The 24,367-nt window shown below is 38.5% G+C and overlaps 2 protein-coding genes and 1 pseudogene across 5 annotated transcripts in view; 1 reads left to right on the plus strand and 2 right to left on the minus strand.

Moving 5' to 3' along the window:
* Positions 1 to 24,367, minus strand: part of LOC149050821 (uncharacterized) — a 45,717-nt gene that overhangs the window by 2,612 nt on the left and 18,738 nt on the right. The window lies entirely within an intron of this gene.
* LOC113678149 (uncharacterized) lies at positions 4,355 to 20,195 on the minus strand. Of its 3 annotated transcripts, none has more exons than XM_089198378.1 (14): positions 20,104 to 20,195; positions 15,061 to 16,246; positions 14,597 to 14,677; positions 10,694 to 10,849; positions 9,803 to 9,902; positions 8,869 to 8,977; positions 8,272 to 8,327; positions 7,560 to 7,978; positions 6,934 to 7,006; positions 6,630 to 6,672; positions 5,687 to 5,742; positions 5,501 to 5,564; positions 4,622 to 4,678; positions 4,355 to 4,531 (listed from the first exon to the last, which is right to left on the minus strand). In XM_089198378.1, exons 1-14 carry the CDS (start codon positions 20,107 to 20,109, stop codon positions 4,406 to 4,408), a joined length of 2,532 nt encoding a protein of 843 aa, XP_089054504.1. In that variant the 5' UTR covers positions 20,110 to 20,195; the 3' UTR covers positions 4,355 to 4,405. The 3 variants fall into 3 exon arrangements, with proteins under 3 accessions (XP_089054504.1, XP_089054505.1, XP_089054506.1); XM_089198379.1 differs by having other exon boundaries at positions 7,560 to 7,968; positions 8,271 to 8,327; XM_089198380.1 differs by lacking the exon at positions 10,694 to 10,849 and having other exon boundaries at positions 20,104 to 20,188.
* Positions 24,313 to 24,367, plus strand: part of LOC149050822 (gamma-aminobutyric acid type B receptor subunit 1-like) — a 7,105-nt pseudogene continuing 7,050 nt past the window's right edge. The window contains exon 1 of the transcript XR_016184091.1: positions 24,313 to 24,367. This exon is cut by the window's right edge and continues 300 nt beyond it. The product of XR_016184091.1 is annotated as a gamma-aminobutyric acid type B receptor subunit 1-like (transcript).

The following is a 24,367-nucleotide window of genomic DNA, read 5'->3' on the forward strand; positions in this document are numbered from 1 at the left end:
CGCCAAGTGGTTGGTATGTTGGCCGAGAATTTAATATTTGGCAAAGAGGCGAAGCTGCGAAGGTAAATGTAAGATTTTGAGCAAACATCTCTGCCAAAGACATTATCAGTCGACAAATCAGCGAGCCAGAAGGGGTTGAATGATTTTATAACCTACCAGAAATGTACCACTAATTGTCGTATCGCGCGTTGACAGCACAATTTGTTTACGTTTTTGTAATTTTCAGAGCAGCATTCGAGATCACTTTTTAATGTCTCTAGCGCAAGACTCTACAAAACGAGTTCGTTTTCCTTCCAGGTAATGTAACTAAGATGAAAAAGTGAAACTCTTGAGATGGCTCTTCCCGCTAGCTTTGTTCTTTTCGACGGAAATAATTGGAAGACAAATATCGTTGTGACTGAGGGTTATTGTGAGCCGGTTAACTGTCCGGTGATTTTGCACCACGTGACGTAATTGAGCCAATAGAATCGCCCGAGAATTAATGGTGGGTCATTATTTTCATGATCAAATCAGTCGACAAAGCAAATTATCCTGAAATATTCCGCAACGACTTTGGCCGAAAATTTCTCTTATTATCCCGCTGGTTTCGTTTGAAGACAAGTCTCTTAAAAACCCCAGTTAAGAGGAAGTCGATTGACCCAACGCTGCCATCACTAATATAATTAAAAATTCACAGCAGCTTCGAGTTTATATTCGATATATCATTAGCATATGAAAGCGAAAGTCGTAAACAGTGGTAAATAACCCTTCTTCAATATCATGAAGGGTGTTGAACAAGAAACTCCATGAAAAAGGCAGTCGCAATGACTATTGGATGGTTAGGAATATTGCAAATGTTTGGATTAACGTTTGATATTTCAATGAAGTAAATAAACAGAAGGTTATATACGTCATGTAAAACAAGCCTAAGATTATATTTATATTTGTCACAATGATAAGATGCTCTAAATGAAAGTATCGACTATAGGCCCGGTGATGACACTTGCTAGTAACGGTAAAGTGTATATATTTGCGATATTTTTGCGATATTTAGACAGGCTGGCCCAGTTCAGCTCAAGGCTGGTTTAAATGGGAGCCTGTGTAAACAATGACAAGGCCAGACCATAACTACTTCCTCTAATCTTTGCGAGAAGTGAGCAGGTTATTTAACGTCCCCTGCTAACCAGTACAGAGAAAAGACAGTTGATGGGGCCCACGGTTTATCGTCCTTATCCGAGAAGACTAGAATTTAAAACATAATTTGTCCTTCAAAATTGAGCTCCATCCCCGTCAAAGTATTGTTACAAAGTGTACCGAATTGTGACGTTAGTTGTTTTTATGCGAGTTATAAAGCCGGTGAAATATCTACGTGGTCATTCTACCAACTACAAACTAATTCATTAGCTGGGTCTTTCGATTCATCGGCCACAGCTGAATGGTTCTAAGAACCATATACACCAGATCTTGTAATAAATCCATTTTCTTTTATTTAAACAGGAAGTTCGCGTCGATTGATGAAATTTCATTTTCATCGCCGAAAAAGGTCTTAAGTCAGACATAGTTTGATGCTACACTGGTTTGCAGATTCAATGAATTTAACCGAAGAAGTTACAATTCATAGACCCAACGTTTCGACACTCCTGTCTAGTGCCTTCATCAGGGGTGATCTAAACGCTGCAACAAGAGGTCCTTTTATATGATCACTAATTAGCGGCCTTTTTTCTGACGAGGTGTAAATAGGCGTCAGGAAGCAAACCCGCCATCGTCATGATTTAAAGGAGCGTGGGCGGAGTTAATATGCCAAGCCTCCAAACAAAGGCGCCGGTGGTCATTAAATCTGAAAACCAGTGTAGCATCAAACTATGTCTGATTGTCCACCTGGTTGCCGTGTGAACTTTAAGGTCTTAAGTGTTACCCTTTGTTAATAAATCGGCAGAAATTAGCGTAAAAAGCGAGACAAACATTCAATACACTATTGTACGCCACAACTGGTAGTGTTCTCCGAAGAACGAAGTAGAAATTGAACATCTATTTTCCAACTAATGCACAAACACAACCACGATATAACAGAAGGTCGGCACTAGAAAAAAAGCGATTTAAAGATGAGAAAGAAATCCCAATGTACTATCATTGATGTTCCGCAACAGGATTTTTTCTATTTTCACTTTCTTTCACTTTACTTTAATCAATTTACAGCAAATAGATATATGTACATACAAACATATAATTAATAGCTGATGGAAGACCTAGCAACAGGAATGAACTTCCCTAAAGATAAAGGCCACCAGAAACTATATATATGAAATAGAGGACAAAAGTAAAGTATACATAATTACAGGCAACATCATAAAACGAGTATGGTTAAATGCTACATGTTAAGACTAAGTGCTAACTAAAATTAAGTAACAATCACTTTAAATCACTGCTATCGATAGCAAAACAGTAGCGTCTTAGGTCATTTTTGAACATTGATAGTGATTCCCTTCTCCTAATAGATATAGGTAAATTATTCCAAAGACGAGCAACTCTGGGAAAAAAAGAAGACCTAAATAATTCTGTTCTTGCATAGTTAGTTTTAAAGGTTAGTTCAGTGTTCCTTAAATTATAGGGTTCATGCTCAGAATCATAAAACTGCAGGTACTTAGAGATGTCGAGATCATAATAACCATGCAGGCATTTGAATAAAAAAATTAAGTCTAAATAGATACGACATCAAACCAGTCTTCTTCAAACGTTCTTTGTAAGGAATCCTATTCCCGACCATGAGCTTAGTCGCCCGACGTTGTACAGCCTCTACCATATCGCTTAAATAAGCTTGATGAGGAGACCACACTTGAGAGGCGTAATCAATTTTCCGTTCTATTAATTCCTTTTTTGTCATACGTTTAATGAAATTAAAGAAGCCTGTAAAATTTTTGTTCGTTACGACATAAATGTACTCACCGCTGATGACAAGTATCCCCTGATGAATTTTAACCTAATTATATTGATGCTCGAATGATATCCAAAACCAAATGGACAATTCAGTTTCGTAATGCAGAAAGCCAGTTGTTATTGACGAATTTTAGTTGCTCTAAGTGAAGTAAACGATTTGCACGCAAAGCATAAATTTTCCAGTTAACTGAACAAGAGTCATTGATCAATTGCTCAGCAATAAAACGCCAATTCAGCACTGCTGTGATCTATGTTGTTTACTTCTGATGGAAAACAACATATAGTATTATGAAACCTAAATAATTTTAGCTTTTCCATGACAAGTAGGAGGGGCCTTGGTACCGAGTAAAGTTCCAGGCGAATACACCATGATGGAGTTCCCAGACAATACTCTTACGAATATCACTATGGTGATAAAAGAAGTATCTTCCATTAAATGCTGCATCCCTTTCACCTCATGACCCTAAAGAGCAACACTGTTTCCAAAGATCTTCGAGTTTTTACAAAGGAAATAGAACAGACTTTCAATCAACCAAAAGAGAAACAAAAGCTACAGACTATTGCCAACTAACTGGCAATCGTGTGCAGCTCATAAAACAACCAGTTAAGACAGAAAGTACAATAGACGCAAACGGTATTGAAAATATATTATTTGAAAATTTCGTACGGTCCGTTATCATACACTGAGTGCAAAAATTTTTTTTCCATAGTCACGTGTCCCAGAACCTTTGTTGGCAATATGTTAGGCCAAGAGATAAAAAACTGTGATAATCTCTTGACCAGTCACAAAATAACTACGAGGCAGAAATGGAGTGAAGAAGACCTTTAGTCTATCGCAGATAGTTGTTGTACAATCGAGCCAAGACCATAAAATTTAAGGGGACCATTGTGATGGTCCCCCTAAATTGTGTGTGATGGGGAAAAGAAACGCATGAAGAAATTGAGTTGAGAATTAATTTACGCTGTGGTCCATTCTGATGTGCAAGATGCCGCCAAGTCCAAGGAACTAAACTCGAAAAACAGCGGTGGAGGGTGGGTGCTCTAAACACAACCCCCATAATGCGAACTTCCCATGGGGAACGCCCTTTGAGCGGACACTCCCATCTGAGCACAGAGTGGCCCGGATAAGGGTTCCTCAACGAACGGACGACATAGTAACTGTAAACTTGATAATGAAAATTTCTCGAGTTGAATTAATATTGCTTCACAGCTATATCAAATTTCTAAAAAATCTAAACCTACACGCGTACGGGCTTTCTGTATGCTCCTCTGTTGTAGTCTACTTAATTGGTCGTCCACTCCGTGGACAGGGGAGCAGGTCCATAACTATGAAAGACCTGGATAAGAAAGCGAGTAAAAGTAATGAAGTAAATATTTCGAAGGCTGCACTGCGCCTTCAGTCTTCCTTGCAATCCTAACAAGCACTCGATTTACTTGTAAGTTTTCTTTTTTCATTTTGAAAATTCTTCTCCAGTCACGTCGTGTGCATTGATCATGATCGAAAGGGCCTCCTGAGTTTTGAGTCACACTTAGGCAGGTTGAAGTCGTGGTAATGCTCTATCATTTCCTCTAGTTTATCAAATCTTGGCCCTTCAGGTTGCAGAGCGTACCCTTGATTCTGTGGACAAGAAGCGACAAGTTTTACGATTTTGTGAATAGAAGAGAAAAACGATGTAACTCTAAGACTTCCTCAGTTGCTCTCTCATACCTGATCATAAAATATCAAATAATGACGAATTCGGTCACCAGTGCACACCGACAATACCTGCATAAAAGAAATAACTGCAAATGAGGAACGTTTCCTTAGAGGGCCGCATCCTATTTTGTTTATTTTTTAGCTTAATGTGTCATGTATTCTATACTGGGACTTTTCCACGTATGATTTTAGAAAAGTGGCCGGCTGACCTGAGGAGGGACCTAAGATTGTAAAAACATCTGTATGTGATGAGGCTTTTCATAAAAGGTAGTGGTATGCGTAAGTGGTTTGGGAAGGTGGTAATCTGAGAGACCCAGATTTAATTATCCTATTGAACTCAGCCCCATTGTCCCCCCGCGTTTCCGAGTTCAGTTTTTCCGCTGTGACTTGTAAAAAACCAGAACATTTAAGTCAAATTGATTTTCAAACAAAACAATATTTAACTACTTTTAGAACGGTCGGTCAATACAAGGTATGAAACCATCAGTTTACTAAGAATGTTAGCCACTAGAATACGTGGCTCTGGTAACAACGGGCAGTATGTACGAAGGACAGGAAGGTAATCAACATCACGTGAGTCCGTAAGTTACAAAACGTCCCCTCAAACTGAACCTCATTAATCTGAAAACTGGCCCATTATTACCCACATGGGCAATGTTTTAGTATGAAGGTTTGTTGCTTTTCATTATCTTAAATTATGAGACACTCAGCCAAAGCCGATCTTTTCCAATAAAGTTAAAAGTCAATCACGTTTGAGGCTAGGGACCACTCCACTCCCTACCCTACCCTCCCTACCCCCTCCCCCCCCCCCGTCTCCATTTCACCTTACGGAGGGAGGGTGTGGCTACACATAGGCTAAAAGAAAGATTAGAAAATTATGTGTGTTCTTACCATCTTTGACTGTGCAGTTTGGCTATTACGCACAATATAAACGCCATGTTTGTTCTCAAGAAGGCTACAGCAAGAACAAGAACAAAAAAAGGAAAGCTATTCGTAAGTGAATTCAGATCACCATCGCCAGCAGTATTCAAACATTTGAACCTCAACATGAAAAAAAAGAGAAGCGAATTTACTCACGAATTGACCTCCGTCTTGTCTGATTCAACTAGCAATGCTGAAGATGGAAGGACTCCCTTCAAATGAGGAGAGAAAATAGGCAACAAAAAAGTCGTAAGGAAAATAAAGCTATATCATCAAAACGATGCATGAAGCGGGAATTTATTGCATACACTTTAGGAGAGGCTTTTCGCTTCAGAGGGGTTTCATATCCTAACGAACTTTCGAAGTTCATCTAGAGCTAAACTTTTAGCCAAATCTCTCAGTTGTTTATTAGATTCAGTAGACAGAACTGAAGAATTAAATTTCTCAAGTTCGGGGGGGGGGGGGGCTTTTGATACAAGAGCGGAAGACAATCTTTTGCTCAAATGTCTCTCTTCAACGAGACAAAATAAGTCATAAGGCTACAAGTGCCGATAACTTGCTTTCTTATCGTGAGATATGCCCAGCTGTAAAAAGCTTAGTCCGTGCACGATTGAAGCGACCAAAGATGAAACGAACTCATAGATAAACAAAATATTGGAGAAGAAATAAATCATTAAAATATCGAGAATTTCAATCTTCAACAATGATAGAAATGAGATCCACTGAAACCACCATCGTAAAAACTGTAAGAAACTCAGTTCTAATGCAATGTTTGTGATATAATCAAGTTTAAATACAAAATAATATTAACCTTTTGAGCGTTATGTCGTAAAAAGTAGATTTTGATTTGCAGTATCGGGGAGCATTTTAAATTCGTGGCACAGAGTATAGCATTGAATTAATCATGGAAAATGAAAGTACCAGAAAATAAAAGTAGGAAGCAGAATATTTATCCCAATAAATGTGAGCTAAATCGTGCTCATTTCTCGTCTTTACAAGCATGCACTTTTTTTAACTTTTTCAATCAAACAGCTCGTTCAGAGTGCCTATGGAAACACAAGCCTATCTAAAAACACAAAATGAAATTTTAGAAACTCACCTCCTTGTGTTTGACTTTAAAGCTCTGTCCATCAGGGTCACCTCTGTTACAGACAAAAACACCATTAATAATAAATAATAATAATAATAATGTTTATTTCTTAGTAAAACTTTAAAAATGTTCAATGATTGACATTGTCTAATTTCTAGAGGGAGTCGATTCCATACTTTGGGCGCAGCATTTTCAAACGCCCTATCCCCGAGTGTCTTTTTTGTTCTATAGGTATTGTCCATTAATGCGTATATCATCGATCAGGAAGTCTATTTTGCATGGATATCTTTTTTTTTTTTTTGCATTTGCTTACCTTCCGAGATTCATTCGTTTGCGAAGAGATGCTGGGCCAGCTTTAGGAGGGGATGGTAAAGTGAACGCAGAGCCTGAAAAGCAAAATGTTTTAGAATTAGTGAAAACTCGCTCTTTCCCGAACTATTTGTCATTACAAAGGTTTAAAGGGCCTTGGTCAAGTATTTTTAAGTATCTTTTGGCGCTGCGTACGTAGCAACAGTAACAAAATTAATATACACTTAATTTTACTTGGGTGCATAATTACAAACAAAGACTGCATCCTCCCTTATGGCCCCAACACACCGAGTAATATCCATAACAACACTGAAAAATTCTTTTATTAAAAGGATCAAACAAAAACACCCGTGTAGACTAAGTAAAAAATAGCCTTCCTCCCACTCATAGAAGGTTACGAAATCTAGCTTCACATGAAAATACGCCTGGCTTAGAAAGTATCAACCTTTTTACAAGAAAAAAGGTGAAGCAGCCTCTTTTACCTCCGATCTCTAATAGACCAATGCTTAGAATCCCTTAAAAGCAATGTAGCCGTAGTTACATTCAAAATCCTTGAGTTAAAGAGACTGCTATCGAATTTCCAGTTTGCCTTTTCCTTTCAATGTAAGAGGAATATGTTACCTCTTTTACCTGTAGGATTTACCACGGCTTTTTGAAGTTGATTAGTCACGCCCTCAAGTCTCTGAGTTGTTAGACCTGGTGAATCTGATGAACGTCCTGGAAATCTTCCCCTTGTTGCTGGGCTTGATTGTCTAGGCGGTACAGGTGGGAGAGGCAGTGTTGCGGGCTTCGGATCAGAAGTGGGTCTTCTTGGAAATTTTGGTTTCTCCTGTTCTGGAGGGGGAGGCAATGGCTTTTGCGATATATCAGAAGGGGGAGGCAGTGGCTTTTGCCGTAGATCAGGAGGGGAAAATGAACAAGAATGAGGGCATCTAGTCCCCGGAAGAGGCGCAGGCCGTCGTTCTCTCGGTTGGAATGTTTGGACACGACTTAGTCGTTTGGATGATATGTCATCGTCGATAGAACAGTATCTGTCGGCGTCTTCTGCCCTGTAAAGCAATATACATTTCACAGAAGACTTCAAGATGTGTCAAGAAAATCAGTCTCGCTTAGTTTACTTACAGATGATTTATAAAGGAACATGTGAGGGAGCGCGACGCAGAATATGAAGAAAAAATATATCATGTTTGAATAGTTTATTTTGATTAGGATTTTACAGATCTCTAGCGCAGTCAACATGGACTCGATAGTGCATCGTTCATTTATCGTCAGTTCCTGATAACTTAACATACACAACTGAAGCATTTTACTCTTTTACTTCAATGTCGCCTCCGTCACCTACCACGATGAATCACCGCAATACTTTTCCATGTCTCTTGCAATAGCGTCTTGCCATTTCTGTCAAAAATCAAACAGTTGTAATTTTCACCCATAAGAAGAATTGCAAAGCTAAATTGAATTACATTAACAAATTTATTCCTCAAGGCATACAGGCAGTATCACGGACGGCTAATTCAATTTGATGTCTAAATGAGCTATCGTGGTTTTATTAAATTGACTCGGTCTGAACTCGAATCGAAATTTGAAATATGAAAACTATGAAATATGAAAAATTTGAAATATGAAAACTAATTTGGAGTCTGAAACGGGCCAGAATGTGTGGGTTGGCTTTTGATTGCATCGCATTGTATTCCTTAAATTGGTTGTTTCAACCTACTGTTTTAAAGCTGTGAAAATTCCTGCTTGGTTGGCTTTTCCAGGTTTCCATCGAGTTGTGGCAACGTTTCATTATTAAGTTGTCGTTGTTCTTTGTAAGTTTATCGTAATTCCAGCTGCTTAATGGTAATTTTTTGGTATAAAAGTACATTTCGCTATAACAAGTTTAAATTTTTCAAGTTGTCATGTGTTGAGACAGTTGTGATGACAACTTAACACTTGCCTTCAAATCAAAATCTGTATCCACGGCGAACACCAACGTCTTGACGTCAAATGTATGAATCAATTTGAAAACCCACGGGTACTTAGATTTCTTAGGGGCATTACACACTCTGAAAGAATATAAAGACAGTTGACTTTTTGCGAACTTCAAGCAATGGAAATACCCAATTTGATTCTTAACCCCTACATCATTAAATTCTCATATAGGTACAGTGGAACCTCGATTTAACGAAGTACCAAGGGACTGCGGAAATTAGTTCGTTATATCGAGGGTTCGTTATATCAAAAAGCTCGTTTCACAAAGTTGCGGGAAAACAACAAAATGTTTTGTTATATCGAGGGATGGTTAATACTTGTTGTTTTGCTTTTTTGTTTGTTTATTTGTGAGTTTGTTCGTTTGTTTTGTTTTTTGGTGTGACATCGCGCTACCCAGCATTTTAAGATCAAAACGATTACCGTAAATATATAACATTTGCGCTTTAATGTCTGTATGAAGGCGCAGTACACTGTACAGGTCTGTACATAGCTACAGCACCTTGTTTTTAAAGCACGAAGGACAAATCTCCGTGGAAGTCACTGGCAAGCGGAGAAAGACAAGGAGGATAAAGCGGATCTGTAGAGGTGTCGATGGTGTTGGTGCCGGCATTCATAATGAGCAGTTAACTTTGAAGTTGTTCTATTGCTACAGATTGAATGATTTTGATTCTTGTTGGTCTGTTTCGCATTTTTCTGTTGTCACGTTTTGACATTTGTCCGTTATTTCGGTGTATATTATACGTTTGAGCTTCTGGGTTGTGTTCTTTATAAGAAGATTACGTTATATCGAGGTTCTGTCCCATACATTTTACTATATCTTTAGCCGGGCCAAAGAGTGTCGTTAGTTATACCGAGGACTTGGTGTAAAAGAGGTTCGTTACATCGAAGTTGTACTGTACCTGAAGCTGCTGAGAGGGACTGCCTCACAAAAGTTTTGGTCGTCGGAATGTCTAAATAAGTACAAACATCCTTTACTGAGGATCATATAACGCCAGGGCCCTAAAACGAAAAACAATGTTTATATGTTTTCTTCGTAGTGGAAGTCGCTATATTAAATAATGGATTCCAAGTTACCTTGCAGCAAATGTAACTACTGTATTACTGGAATTTTTTAATTTGTTCTAGCCTGATATTTTTACTTGAATTGTCGTAGTATTTTTGTCGGCTTACTCTTTTTTTGATTACTGTCATGCGTCTTATACATGACCCTCTAGCTTTGATACACAGGACTACCTGATCTCACGCATTAACTTTAATAAATAACCTGATTGATTCATTGATTGCGTCTGTTCAGTAATAGATCACCGATGGCGTCAAATGTGGTAAGAGGAAAAAAGTGGCACATGAAGCGCAACCGAGTGTGTCACTAATTTTCTGACGCATCTTGGCGTTTTCTGTGATCTATTAGCGAAGAAACCCACGGAAACATGAAATCTATCTGTTTTGCATGGTAAAGAAGAAAATTTGTTAATGATTTCATCAGTGCGTCTGTCCTCCATCATCGTTTGTAAGAACCAATCAAAACACGTGCATAATTCAGCTCAATCTTACAATAAAAAACATGATCCGATGGAAAACTCTTTTCCTTCAAGCATTTCCTCGCTGTATTTTTATGCCATTATTCATAAGGATGATGGAGTTTCTTGTGACGTTTATATTCTAGTTTTGAGACTTTCTCAGGTTATGCTTTCATTTTATTAGTTTGTTTTTCTGTTTGTTTGTACGTTGGTTTTTTCTTTTTTTGCATTTTTGTTCTATTTTTTAAAATGTTTGTGACTTCCAGTACTTACAGTCAAGTGCTTTCACCATCGATCGTATCCCTGTCTCCTCCTTCCTAACCCATCCGAACAACCCGTGGGTATTTCTTAGCAACTCTTGCGCTGAAATGTTAGCAAATGGTTCGACAACTAGGGTGGAATGTGTTATGTTTGCTACCAATTGGTTGCCTATAATAAACACAGTTATTTCATATTAGCTATATCAGCTCAAACGGATAAATATTGCAGTATGCAGTAAGCCCGTCAGATATGAACTTAGTCCATGGTCCAGCTCGCCCATGAGTTACCTGCGGCTCAGTAGGTAGAGCATTCAACCAGGACATCTGATCGAGGTTTGCATCATTCTTCGTTTAATTAAAGATGCTGAATGCTTTCATTTGTTTTTGATTGCTTTCATCATGAAGGTGCAGGACACATAACAGAGCGAGGCTTCAAGGCAAGTTTGCCCTTAAGAGTACTGTATCTTGCCCAAGAACAAAACACATTGTCTCAGCCAGGTCTCGAACCCGAGCCTCTCGACACGGAGTCCACTACAGTACACTGATCATTAGACCACTGCACCTCCCACAATCTTAAGGAATTACAAGATCAATGCGGATCTAGATAGCGTTAATCAGCATCTTTCAAAATGTTATGTAAACTTTTTAAGATCATTATCATCATCTCGATCCTTATCATTATCTTGATGCTTGAGAACATTTGCTCGAAGATCCTGACGAGAAAATATAAATGAAGATCCCGATAAGATCCTCCAAGAGATTTTTGAGAGATTTCAAGGATCTTGAACTGAAGAATTAGGCAGTAAGTAAGATGAAAATCTCCCAGAGATTCCAAGTACGTTATTGTCAGAACGTTTGGACACTCCTTATTGATCCATCCAGACCTCAGAGTCTTGACCAAAAAGGCATGTATATCATTAATACGTTATTTTTGAAAGCACGCTGTGACAAATTCTATATTCTTGTAGATTGTAAGCGTGTTTAGCTGAAATTTGCAGCAGCTAGCTACGAGCGGGATGGTAGCAAAAGCGGAACTCTAATAAATTACGTCTGTAGGCAACCCTATTTCCGGTGTCGTTTCAGCCAACAGTTATTTATCAGCTATTTACTTTTTCGCAATAGGCTGATTAGCCTCTTGTCTCTTTTCTATAAAACTTATTTCACGGTGTCACGGCTGTGAAACTTGTAAAGTCACGCAGGGGCTGTTTGTACTTTCTAGAGTTTCGAATGGCACGACTTCCTGTTTACAGAGAAAACGGCTTTAAAGCGTGACAAACCTGAAAATGGGCGTTTAGGTCATTTGAATTCTGAACACTTGTAATCTTGGGAGAATGCAAAATATATCAGAAATAGATCAGGTAAAGAGAAGAACACGTCCTGGTGCTGTAATCAAAAAACTTTCTTTCTTTTTCACACCAAAGCCGCCAACAAAGTGCACTGAAAGTAATGAAGAAATAAATTGCGCACGGTTGGTTCAAATTATAGAGAGCTTTGTCAACACATGTCACTCAATCTGTCACGCGAACTTAGTGCATGAATGAGTTTGCAATTCTGGGAAACATCTCTATAGATTCTGGAAACTAGACACGCTGTACACGGCAAATTTTAAAAATTCTGCTCCCAACATATTGTACATCTCTGCAAGGTGTTAGTTTGAAAAGCGCCTAACATTTATCCAACGGCTTCAACCGCCATCGCCGGAGGAAGAAACTGACCAAGTGCGAACGTATTCAAAATGGCGTCGATTCATCATTTAACCAGGAAGTTTGATCGATTTAAACGACTAACAGCCGATAGTGCGCACTCTCTTGAGTAAAAACTGAACAATATTTCCTTGTGTACGCATATTACTATGTGCATTCAATATGGCGAAAAAAAGTTCAAAAAGTTTTTGCATTATCAAACGCGCGCCAATCGTTTCGTAATCAGTGGAAGCGTTGCCGTCATAAATTAGAGTATATTGTCTGTCTTTGGCAAAGTCATTATCACTAGGAATAAAAGAAAGCGTCCAAAAGTAACGCGATATCACTCCGCACAATCGTTCCTTCAAAAAACATTTACTCATGACATTAATTAAGGTCACTCGTCAAAGAAGTCTAATCTGGTTGATATCAGTAAACAAAATATGATACGCTCGATTGACTGGAGCTGAAACGGTGTGTGTCAGTCATCCAATAAAGATATTGAAAGGCATTGAAAGATACCCGTCATAAAACAACAACACTCCGAAATCTGCTTGCGTTGTGTCTTTGGGAAACTTTCGACATGGTTAGCTTTTAACTCAAAAGATAATGGCAAGTGACAAGTACGTTCTTTATGTATCAACATACGAAACTTGTAAAATCAGCACCTCAAGCATCAACGACATTACGTATTCATTAGTATATTCTTCTTTATCTGCTCTTTTTTTTCCTTTCTCTGGGTTTTGCATTTGGACTGTTAATATTTTCATTTCATACGTCAGGTCATAAAAGTGGCCGCAATATATTGCCAAACATCCAAACCCTATTTTTAGAAAACGTGGCGTGATGACGTAGTGTTCTTCTTCTGTAAACCTTGTCAGTTGTTTTGGTCTCCAGATTTCCAAAGGGAAGCTTGAGTTGTTATCGTCATTTCACAAATCCTCCATCCATTCTCAGTAGTTAAGGTAAACGCGTTACTTCATAACATAGAGCTGGTTGAAGAGGCAGCCGTGCGAGAATTGACTCGGCTGCTTTGGTTCTCACGGGGACAAAACAACTACTTTCTCTGCATACGTAATGATATGAAGCCGGAGACTGGAAATTTTCTCTTCAAACAAATCTGCTCTGCTAACTTAAAACAAGTTCAATAAATGGTATGATTTCCAATTAATCTTGTGGTGAAAACGATAGATCCGTTCTTTATTTAATTTTTATCAAGAGATGAAAGCACTCAATGCGGTTGAATGCTAAAACATTTAGAAACAAAGTCAAAGACTCATTATGCACGTGATTAAAGCGTGATATAAGCAAAATTCAACCACGAAACTTGTCAATTTCCAGTTGGCAAACTCCTTGGACATGGAGGGTTACACTTGATCCCTAATTAAATTAGCGGCGGTAAACCTAGCCAAACTTAAAGCTCGGATGTTCACTATTTGATCTTAACTAGCAAGAGACTGGTAGTGAAATAAGTCAAGGAACATGGCGAACTTGTGACTTACGCACAGGAGCTGATTCATTGTACTGACTGACTTACCACAGCTATTTTTCATTGCGTGGATCCAACAACAAGATTCACATAGGAAAGCAAAACTTTGATAGACAATGGCCGCTCAAATGATTGCAGATGCACAGCAAATAACTCACGGTAGGCTAAAGATCATTAAAATGTGCCAAATATTTGCGGAGTGTGTGGATGATCCATAAGTATTAGAACTCTCACAAAAACGTTTTGTAAGAATAAAAACAGCAAAATAATATTTTCATAGGTGGGATATGTACACCTTGTGCTTGATCACTTCAAAGAACGATCGAGATCCTTCGATAATATCTGGTAAAATGTTTCATAGGATAAATTAGAGCCACTGGGCATTCTCATGGAAAATCCTGAGATTTAATCTTGATATTTCATGGAATACACGGCGAACTGAAGGTATTGTATAACAGCCATGTACGTGAAATTGGCCTATAATTATTTGGATGAATAAGGATTTTGCTAGTATATCAGTGGTACGAGTTTGGAGTAAAAATTTCAATGCCACTCTTCGAACCAAAAGTTCATCAACTTCCTCAATCGCTCTCTTAGATACTTCAATGCTTCAATCTGGTAAGTCAGAATTTAATACTAGATACTAGTCTCCAGAATACGAGTTATTACAATAACTTTTATCATTATTATGATTATTATTAGTTATTTACATTTTTTAAAACGGAGTGCATAGAGAGTATGGTACCTGAACAAAGGCTGTTACTGACTTCCGTCTGGTGAGGCAATGTGGACTTTTCTGTTGCACCCCCACGATCTTCAGACTTGTCTATGTGAAGAACATGTGACATTAATTAATGACGTTATTTATTTAATTAGTTTTGTAGTGTTTTATAGGTTTGGGGTTTAAGTAGCTGCTGTTACATAATTTGCTAAACGAGCCCATAAAGGTTTGATACATCTCCCGATGCCACGAATCAATATTTCGCATTGCAGTGAGTTACGTTTTTGTGGGAAAATTAACCCTGGCGATGGCTAAGAGTATAAATGGTGAAGGGGAATTTCTAGGGAAAGGAGAAGGATGCCTGAAAGTTAACTAAAAAAATATTCCTGACTATTTTGGCTAAACTAATTGGGAGGCTTGTGACCACGGTGCGACGGAGTGCCTATTGGTATAGCATTGGATGATCTCTGCTAAGCTTACTTCCATACCGTTAGGAGTGATGCTGATCATTATGTCAATGAGAGATTCACACTGTTTTTTCCAACTGTACTTTTTCTGGTAGAAGTCTCGCAGTTTTTCACACTCTTCAAGTCGACTGCTTCTGTCGTTGTTGCAGAATTCCTCAATTGCTTTGGCCCACTGATCTGGATCATCTGAATCAATCACAAAATTCCGGCCAAATGGTACTTTCATCAAAGCTTCTCCAAATCCTGATTTTCGACTCACAAGAATAGGCAGACCAGCTGACAAGGCTTCAAGACCCGTTAACCCGAAGCCTTCAGTTCTCGACGGCATAACCACAAGGTCTGCTTCGCAAAATACCTTTTTCAAATCTTCCCGGCAATCCAAAAACGGACGCACCCTCAGCTGGCTGGGAAGGATATCAAAATCGAGGAAACGTGTTTGTGTCTCCTCAAGTTTTCCCTTCGCAGCACCAACAAATAACAGAATACAATGACTCGACTTAGCCACAGCTCGAGCTGCAATGTCGAAACCTTTCAATTTAAAGTCCTCCGAATCTCCACGACCAAAACACAAGACTTTACAAACTTCTCGTTTGTCTAGACCTTGTTTCAATTCAGAGAATTCTGCCAGAATTCCAGGAGTAAATTTGAAGAAATATTGCTCTTCCTTACACGAGGCGAGATAAGAATGAAACGCTTTGTACAATTTGGGGCCAACTGGTACAACGAGGTCAGCTAGTTCGCAAAGTTCTACCTCTGTTTCATGCTTTTTCTGAGCATTCGAAATTGGATTAGTATATTCTTTATATATCCCTAGTTCCTCAGGGTCTGTATGGACAACATGAATCCATTTACATTTGTGGTACTTCCTTATGATTTGTGCCTGATGGCCAAGTTTAACGCCATGTCCAACCACAACGTCGATTTGCAAATCCTTTGGTGGAAAGCTGAGCCAGTCCATTTCATCGAAGCCTGGCCACTTTGCCGCCTTTATAAGTTCTATTTTGTGACTTTGAGCTGCTTTCTTGTCCTCGTCATTGCAACTTAGAACAAAGTAACTGACCTTAACTCTTGGGTTCTCTGCAATGTTCATTGCTAATTCCCTGTTTAACGTGGAGAGGCCTCCTTTGCTTGATCCCCATTCAGATGCCAGGAAAGTAACTCTAAGACTTCTTGATGATGGGTGCTGTTTGCTGTCATTGTTTTCCTCCTTAAAATAGAATAAAAGCTGTTTAAAATATTTCACAGGACCTCTTTAATGTTAGGGGGCCTGATTTAAAGGATGTCTTCTTTATAAGACTTAGAGGGCAAAGCAGTAGTTTAACAAGCAGTTGTTTTAACATGCACTGCGTAAATACATTACTAGAAATCTCAATTTGCACTTTTCTGCTCGTAAATTGTAGTAAACGTTGGTGAATCAACCGGGCAGGTCCCGTAAACTCGAGAAATTCTTACATTTTTCGCTTCGTTTTTCGAACGGTGAATATTATTTTTAATAGTCGATATGTCCCAAGCGTATCGTTCAACAGCAGATTTTAAATCTAACATTAAACGATTTCAAAATTTTCATCAAATAACTTCGCAATGTTCTGGCTGTTAATTTTAGCATGCTTAATATACTACGTGGTATGGTACATGTGAGAAATTCGTACAAATTTCAATTCTTTGAATAAAGCTTTGGTCTCAAAATAGTTTTTAATCGTTTTTTCCTCAGTCGTTTAGTCATAGCTTTCGGATAGATCACGATTACCTTGTAAACCCGACGCAATAATGATAAAACTCTTTCTTCAAGCTCAAGTTGTGTCCGCTATGTTGTAAAAGAATTGTTTCTCAAAAAGCTAGAGTTGCTGGAGGCTGCGCCGTACGCTTCTCTCGTGCTCTGTAAACTTCCCGCTTGCACTCTTAACTCGATTTACGCACATTAAAAAAGGAACAAGATCTTATAAACTCTTGGCAAGAACCAATTCTTTAATTAACTTTGCATGACTCTGAATGTCGCAGAACGTTTGAGAGGTCCTAGGAAAAACCAATCTTCTCTCAGGTAATTTAGTGTTAACAACTGGGTTGAAAACGTAAATTAGCCACCGTAAAGAGTAAAAAAGCTGACGTTTCGAGCGTTAGCCCTTCGTCAGAGCGATTAGAGGAATTGTGGGTTGTGTGTGGATTTATATGTAGAAGGTGGAGCTACGCCATTGGTGGGAATATTGTGACGAGAAAACAGGAATAGATTAGTTGAATGAAAAGCGCTCGTTGATTCCGTGGGGATTAAGGGTGCCGATTTGAAATATAAATTTTTGTTCTAGTGTTTTACGGCTTTCCGAACTGCCTAGATGTAAGGAAAGGCCGCAAACTGCCATATGCTGTTTAGAATGATAAGGAAGATTAAAGTGTCTAGCGACTGGCTTGGATGCGTCCTTGTCATTTATTTCCACATCGCGAAGGTGTTCTCGGAATCGGTCACCCAGTCGTCTTCCTGTCTCGCCGATGTATAACTTATTGCAATAAGTGCAAGTTATGCAGTAAATAACATTGGCGGAGGTACACGTAAAGTGATCAATGATCTTAATGGATCTTTTGGGTCCCGATATTTTCTCTACGTTATGAATGAAAGGACAAGTTTTGCATCGTGAGCGAGCGCATTTAAAAGTTCCAGATTGGTCATTGGTATGAAATGAACCCCTGACTAAAAAGTTGCCTATGTTTTTGTCACGTTTGAATGAAATAAGTGGGGGTTGCGAAAAGATAGTGCCAGTCTCTGAATCGTTTTGGAGTAATTTAAAATTTTTAAGAATGATAGATTTAAATGCGTGGTTGTGAGGGTGAAATGTAAGAGTAAATGGAATGCGATCCGTGTTCTCCTTCTCGGCCGTTTGTAGTGCTGCCTGTCGATCAATTTGTTGGGCACGGTGGCAGCCCGCTTGAACGACAGAAACAGGATAGCCGCGTTTATCGAAAAACTGGCACATTGCCTCTGATTTTTCGGAAAAATCAGAGTCGTCACTACATAAACGACGAAGTCTGAGAAACTGTGGAAAAGGTATGGAGTTCTTGACGTGTGATGGATGTGAGGATGAATACAACAAGTAACTATGTGAATCTGTAGGTTTGTAGTAAACACTAGTACATAAGCCGTTGCCTTCAATTGAAATTTTGATGTCTAGAAAAGCCAAAGAATTGTCGGAAATTTCCCAGGTATATTTAAGAGCCGGATGAAAGGAATTGACGGCGGTTATAAATTGAGTGAGCTCCTCTTTGGTAGAGGAGGTAGCGCCGATGCAATCGTCAATGTAGCGGCCGTAGAGTTGAGGTTTTGGGCCGTGGTATTGGCTAAAAAATTGATGTTCGATAAAACCAACAAAAAGATTGGCGTAGCTGGGTCCCATTATAGTACCCATGGCCACGCCATTAGTTTGTTTGTAGTAGTTACCACCGAATGAAAAGCAATTGAGTGTGAGCACTAGTTCGGCCAGAAGGAGTAGTGTTTCAGAGCTAGGTTCCTTAACAGTGCGTTGATCGAAAAAATGTTTGAGGGCCCGGAGACCTTCGTCATTGGGAATGACAGTGTAAAGAGATGTTATATCCATGGTGAAAATAAGTTTGTTTTGGTCGAGGAAACTAAAGTCACGAAAAATTTCAAGTGCGTGTTGGCTGTCCTTAATGTAAGACGGTAGAGTTTTGACGATAGGTGCCATAATTTTGTCTAAATAGCTAGGCAGTTCGGAAAGCCGTAAAACACTAGAACAAAAATTTATATTTCAAATCGGCACCCTTAATCCCCACGGAATCAACGAGCGCTTTTCATTCAACTAATCTATTCCTGTTTTCTCGTCACAATATTCCCACCAATGGCGTAGCTCCACCTTCTACATATAAATCCACACACAACCCACAATTCCTCTAATCGCTCTGACGAAGGGCTAACGCTCGAAACGTCAGCTTTTTTACTCTTTACGGTGGCTAATTTACGTTTTCAACCCAGTTGTTAACACTAAATTACCTGCTTTACTCTCCCACCGACGCAGCACCACAGTTTCTTTAGAAACTTACCCCTTTATTCATTTGTCAATCTTCTCTCATGCGAACGAGAGAAACCGAAAACTTTTTGTTACACAGATCAGTCTCTAAAGCATTATCTAGATCAGATTCAAATGACACGGGCCCCTGCAACAATTCCTTAAATCAGGTATCAAGCCATGAGTTTTCGAATGAGTCAGTTTGGCTTGGGCCGTCACTTCGTCACACTTGATCAATCATGAGTTCTGTTCAGACATAGCAACACGAAAAGGCGAACAAAGAGTTAACGAAGCCTGACGGCAGATTGTGGTAAAGCTTCACTGGTAAATATAGTATTATTAAGAGTTTAATTGTCGATATGTCCTAAATGTATTGTTCAGCAGCAGAATTTAATTCTAAAATTGAACAATTTCAGAACTTTTATCAAAACCTACGCAATGTTCTCGCCAAACTTCCTGCGTGCATCCATTACACGATTTAAAAAAAGCCCATTAAAAAAAAACAAGAGATTATAAATTCTTGGCAAGAAAGAAACAGTAATCTAACATGACCGCCTTTCTGGTTGTTTTGTCACACAGGTCGGTTTAAGCATTATCTAGGTCAGATCCAAATGACACGGGCCCTGCAACCATCCTTAAACTATGTATCAAGCCATGAGTGTTCGAATTGGTGATTCGGCTTCGGTCGTCACTTCGTCACACTTGATTAAAAACGAGTTCTCGTCGGGTTCTGTTCAAGCACAGATCAACACGGAAAGGCAAACAAATAGTTAACGAAGTCCGGTTGCAGATTGTTGTAAAGCTTTCTTTCGCAACTTTCACTGGTAATTTCTCCATGGAATGGGTTAAAAAACGGTTCCAACTAAAAAATTCGACACTGACAGATATTGATAGACAGCCTAAGCCCAAGTACAAGTCAGTGATGCATACATCCAAAACATTTTCAAATCATGGCAAGGGGGCAAATCGGAAAAGATTTCGACACTTTCGTCAGACAAAGTCTACTTAAAAGAAGTAGAAAATACCTACTACCATTAAAATCGAATATTCCTACCTCCATTGTTTGCTGTGTACTCTTCCGCTTTCACAAATGCGTTTTCCCTAATCTGAATGCTTATCAATCTATAAACAGCCGACTGGGGGACTGGTAATGAGACAACCAAAGTAACAAGAAGAGGAGTGGGGCTGGATATAAATAGCGGCCCAAGGAAGAGAGGAGGTCAGAGGTTGCTAATTCAAGTCTAAGGCTTTTCCTTCGCCGTTGTATCAATACGTTTTCTGCGTGACCATTGAAGGTGGCGTTGTGTCCACTCCTAAGAGACGATGATCTAATTACATTGACGCCTACGTTGTCTCTTTGATTTTCTCCTAGACTGACATAGCAGAACAGTCCACGGCACAGCGAGGTGCAAGATTTTTGAAGAATATGTTTCTGTCAAAATGGCAAGGATGGAATTGAAAATACCGGTGGGAGACAAGATTCACACCGAATCTCAGCGTTTCCTTGTGGGCAAGTTAATTATTACCTTGCAATGATGATGATGCAAAATCTACGATTTTAGTTGAAGTATTTGAGACAAAGATTTTTCGGAGTCCACCCTCTTCCTTACCCCGCCTCTGCTTTCAGAGGTTTCCATCGGGTCGAAAGACTTGAAATTTGTATCAGGTCCAATGACATACATTTTGGCCGAAAACACGTCTATGAATCAAGGAAAACCTCTCTATGCTTTTTTGATTCCTCAACTTTATCCAACGTTATAGACAGAAGGAAAGCAGCATTATACATTATTTGGCGGAGGAAAGTTGTAGTTCTTGTCGAATTTGTTGATATATAATACGAAATGGATACGTACTTTTGCACCACGCACGTTGATGGATTGAAATTAAGTCATCGTAAATAAAATTTATAAGATTTAATACGCAAATAATAAGCAAAGATCACCAAACTCGCTCAGCAGTAACAGGTGCATAAGTGTTTCAGTGAAGGCTTTTCGAAGAGACGTAGCGGTTCTTATAACAACTTGGGTGGGAGAGAAAACTAAATGTTGTAAATTGATGAATCGTTCGTTTTCTTTTTCGAAAAGTCATCGACATATTTCCTTATTTTTCCGTCAGGAAAAGCATTACAGTCGAAAGTAAAGCTTACGGTCGTACACTCTCCCAATAACCACAGGTCTTTAGAGAAAACTGAACAAAAATAACACCACATGGTCAGTTTTTGACACATTTTACTCTTACTTTTCCCTCATATCCGAAAATACGATTGTAAATGAGAATGCATTTACTAGACATTTATATCAGCCCACAGTACAGGTAACAGAGGGACATGGAGGAGATATCAAAACGAAAATATGGCGTTATTTCAATATGTCAAAAAAGATTTAAAATAGGGCTGATTATTAAAATATTAAATAACTTAAAACACATTTCTCTGATTACGTAAAGTAATTATGTATTTGTTACGAATTCATATTCTTAAACAGTTCAGGAGAATGATCATCGAACACGTTATGAAGACAAAAAACAAATGATCAAAAAATAACAGATGTGAGATTTTATTTGACGCGGTTAAATTTCAAGGAAAACTGTTTCAAGTTAAATCATCTGTTGGTATCAAACATCTGTATGCATCAAGTTAGTTACAAAAGAAATACAATAAAAATTACTTTCATTCTATCCACATAACGAGCAACATGTTGACGAAAATACAATAAAATATAGCCATAGAGTTTCATTTCCAACAACATGCACTGCCTATTGGTTCGACGTTGTCATTGGTGTTTTATGTGCAGGAAAATTGGGACCAGCCCATCCACTAAAATAAAATCTTTCTTCATCAAAGTCCTATGTTTCAAAAGTTGTCAGCAGATCTTTCTCTCAATTTGTGAGATTCTATTAACATCATAATCCTTCTACTACATTTGTCTGATTTCAAAATATAAAGTTAAAACTATATACTTGCTACGAGTAGCATAAACTGTCCATGCAAAACAATACGTTCAATACCGAAACAGTAAGAAGATCTAGTATTAAAAAGAAATCTGGCCGTTTTTCATTTCGTGAAGACATGAAATTTTTCCAAGCATCACCACAGGGGAAATACTTCTCTTAATTCCTTGGCAGTAGAAGGCCCCTATCTTGATTTAAATGTATGTTAAGGAGTATTCCGCTTTAAAAATAAACAAAATTACACAAGACGATTCAGCGAGTCGCACATTTCCCAAATATTTCATTTTAAAATGCTAGGTAAAGGAATTGACAACATAATGAGTCTTAAGGAGTACATCCCCAGTTCGGGGATTTTGTCCAAAACCTCGAATCACTTAAGACTGAATTTGCAGTAATTTTTGTAAGAAATTATGGTCCAACCTAGGCAAAATATCACCCGTTTGATAACACCCCACAAGATTAAATAGCAACACCAACAACTATCGTGATGAATTTTAAAGATGAAAGATTTGGCTGACTCTGATTGGTTAATCCACGGTCCTCTATCTGATGTCAGCCATAAGTCCATATAAATATATTTATAAGCGCTGTAAGTTTCACGTCACATCTTGGTAAAGTGAAGTCGTAAAAGTGTTTTATTAGCTTCACGATTGTTTAGCATCGCACGCCACCAGGATCTAAGGAGTAGCCTTTCTGCAAAATAAAAACTACCCAAATAGGTAAGGGTCTCATTGTGGATTGTAAATCCAAACTGCCATACGGTTAAGAATTTATATGGTAACAAGCGTTAAAAAACTAGAAAAAAGTAATGAACCACATACTTCATTCTGAAACACCCCGTACTCGTCATACTCGATCTTCTGTCCAAACGGACAGAGCCTGCATGAACTTGAAGAAAAACTTAACGAGTAAATCAAAAAGAAAAACATTCCCTCGAGCTTGAAATACTGCTTCGTGAAGTGTGAAAAGCAATTATACGAAACATGGAAAGTTGAGGTCAACAATTTACGATTTTCAGACTCTGATGTACTTGAGTTTTGTATGAGTAAAAATCATTTTGTTAACTTGGGTTTACCCGCTCTCACTGTGCGTTCTGACTTGTACGCAGTATGTACACTCCGAGTTTACATTCCAAGAGACTACAAGATAATAAGTCAGAAATAAATATGTGTTAAAATACACATACAGTAACACCATATAAAACCTTGAAATCTCAACTCTCCACTCCTGAACAGAATCATGAACCTATTGCTGTTAAAATGTACTTAATGTAAGCTATTCGGGTAAGCCTCTATACTAGGTTTTGAGCAACGAATGGAAAACTGAAGGCGGTTTGAATAAAAATGATCATCATTATCAGATATGATAGAGTAGCGTTAGAAAAGTATCCGTTTGCGTTTGCAAAGTTCATTACTCTTAAGATTAATGTCTGATATGACAAGTGTTATCTCTAAATAAATAATCAGCTGACAGGGATTTCTTCCTCCCCAAAACGTGCTTAAGTCGCCTTGCCACGGTTTTTTTCTTCCTTTTTTTTCTGAAAGTAAAATTGATTTTAAGCGACATATCATGGAAATGTGGTCCCTTTCAACACAAAAACTTCCGTGCGAACTTCAATTAGTCCTCCTCAGAAGCTTTAAAAAATGGCGGTTATGTGAAGGTTTACGCTCAATAGATGTAAGGAAAAAGTTTGCACAATGCTAAGCACTTTTCGTACAACTTCGAGGTGGCAAACCAGTGCGCAGAAAGCACTAAGAACTCATTTGCGAAAACAATGTCCGATATCTTCTGATGCACCACTTTGAATTCTGAAAGATTAAGGGGAGGCCGGCAAGTTTTTTCATCTTTTTAGATGTGGTGCGATTTCTACAGAATTCACGACCAAATTGCTCTTATTTTGCAAATCCTTCAACCGAAGTGATACCCTTTCAGCACCTTAGGAATAATAATAACAATACTACTAATGGAAGATGCATATGGAAGTCGTTATGCGCATAGTGATTGTGTCATACGTATTTCCATTCAAAGCAAAAGACCATAGAAAAATTTCATTAACAATTGATGAACTCGACTCTCTCGAAAGCATTCGAGCCGACGAATCCCCAATTTTTTTTCGCACAGTAAAATTAACTCTTTCCGTGGAATGCCAGAACTGTGAAGAGTGCCTAGTCTGTATTTAAATTAAATATGTAACGTTATAGAGTGAAAGAAGTAAAAATCAGCAAATGAAAACTCACTACCTGCATGGAACAACTCACGAAAATTAGTGGTAATTTTCTTTTAGACCAAGCAAGCGGCAAAAGAGAAGAAAAGAGCTTATTTCATGAGCCCCTTTTCACCTGTCGTATGCTCAGCAATTTACATACAAA

The sequence above is a fragment of the Pocillopora damicornis genome, chromosome 2 (assembly GCF_964200805.1).
Source record: "Pocillopora damicornis chromosome 2, jaPocDami1.2, whole genome shotgun sequence".
Lineage (NCBI taxonomy): Eukaryota > Metazoa > Cnidaria > Anthozoa > Scleractinia > Pocilloporidae > Pocillopora > Pocillopora damicornis.

What these genes read in the sequence shown, in the direction of transcription:
- LOC113678149 (XM_089198378.1), bottom strand. An exon ending in GATCAGCATCACTCCTAACG is followed by an intron (nt 14,678 to 15,060) that starts GTATGGAAGTAA and finishes TTCTTCACATAG; the next exon opens with ACAAGTCTGAAGATCGTGGG. An exon ending in AAACTGCACAGTCAAAGATG is followed by an intron (nt 4,679 to 5,500) that starts GTAAGAACACAC and finishes TCTTTTATGCAG; the next exon opens with GTATTGTCGGTGTGCACTGG.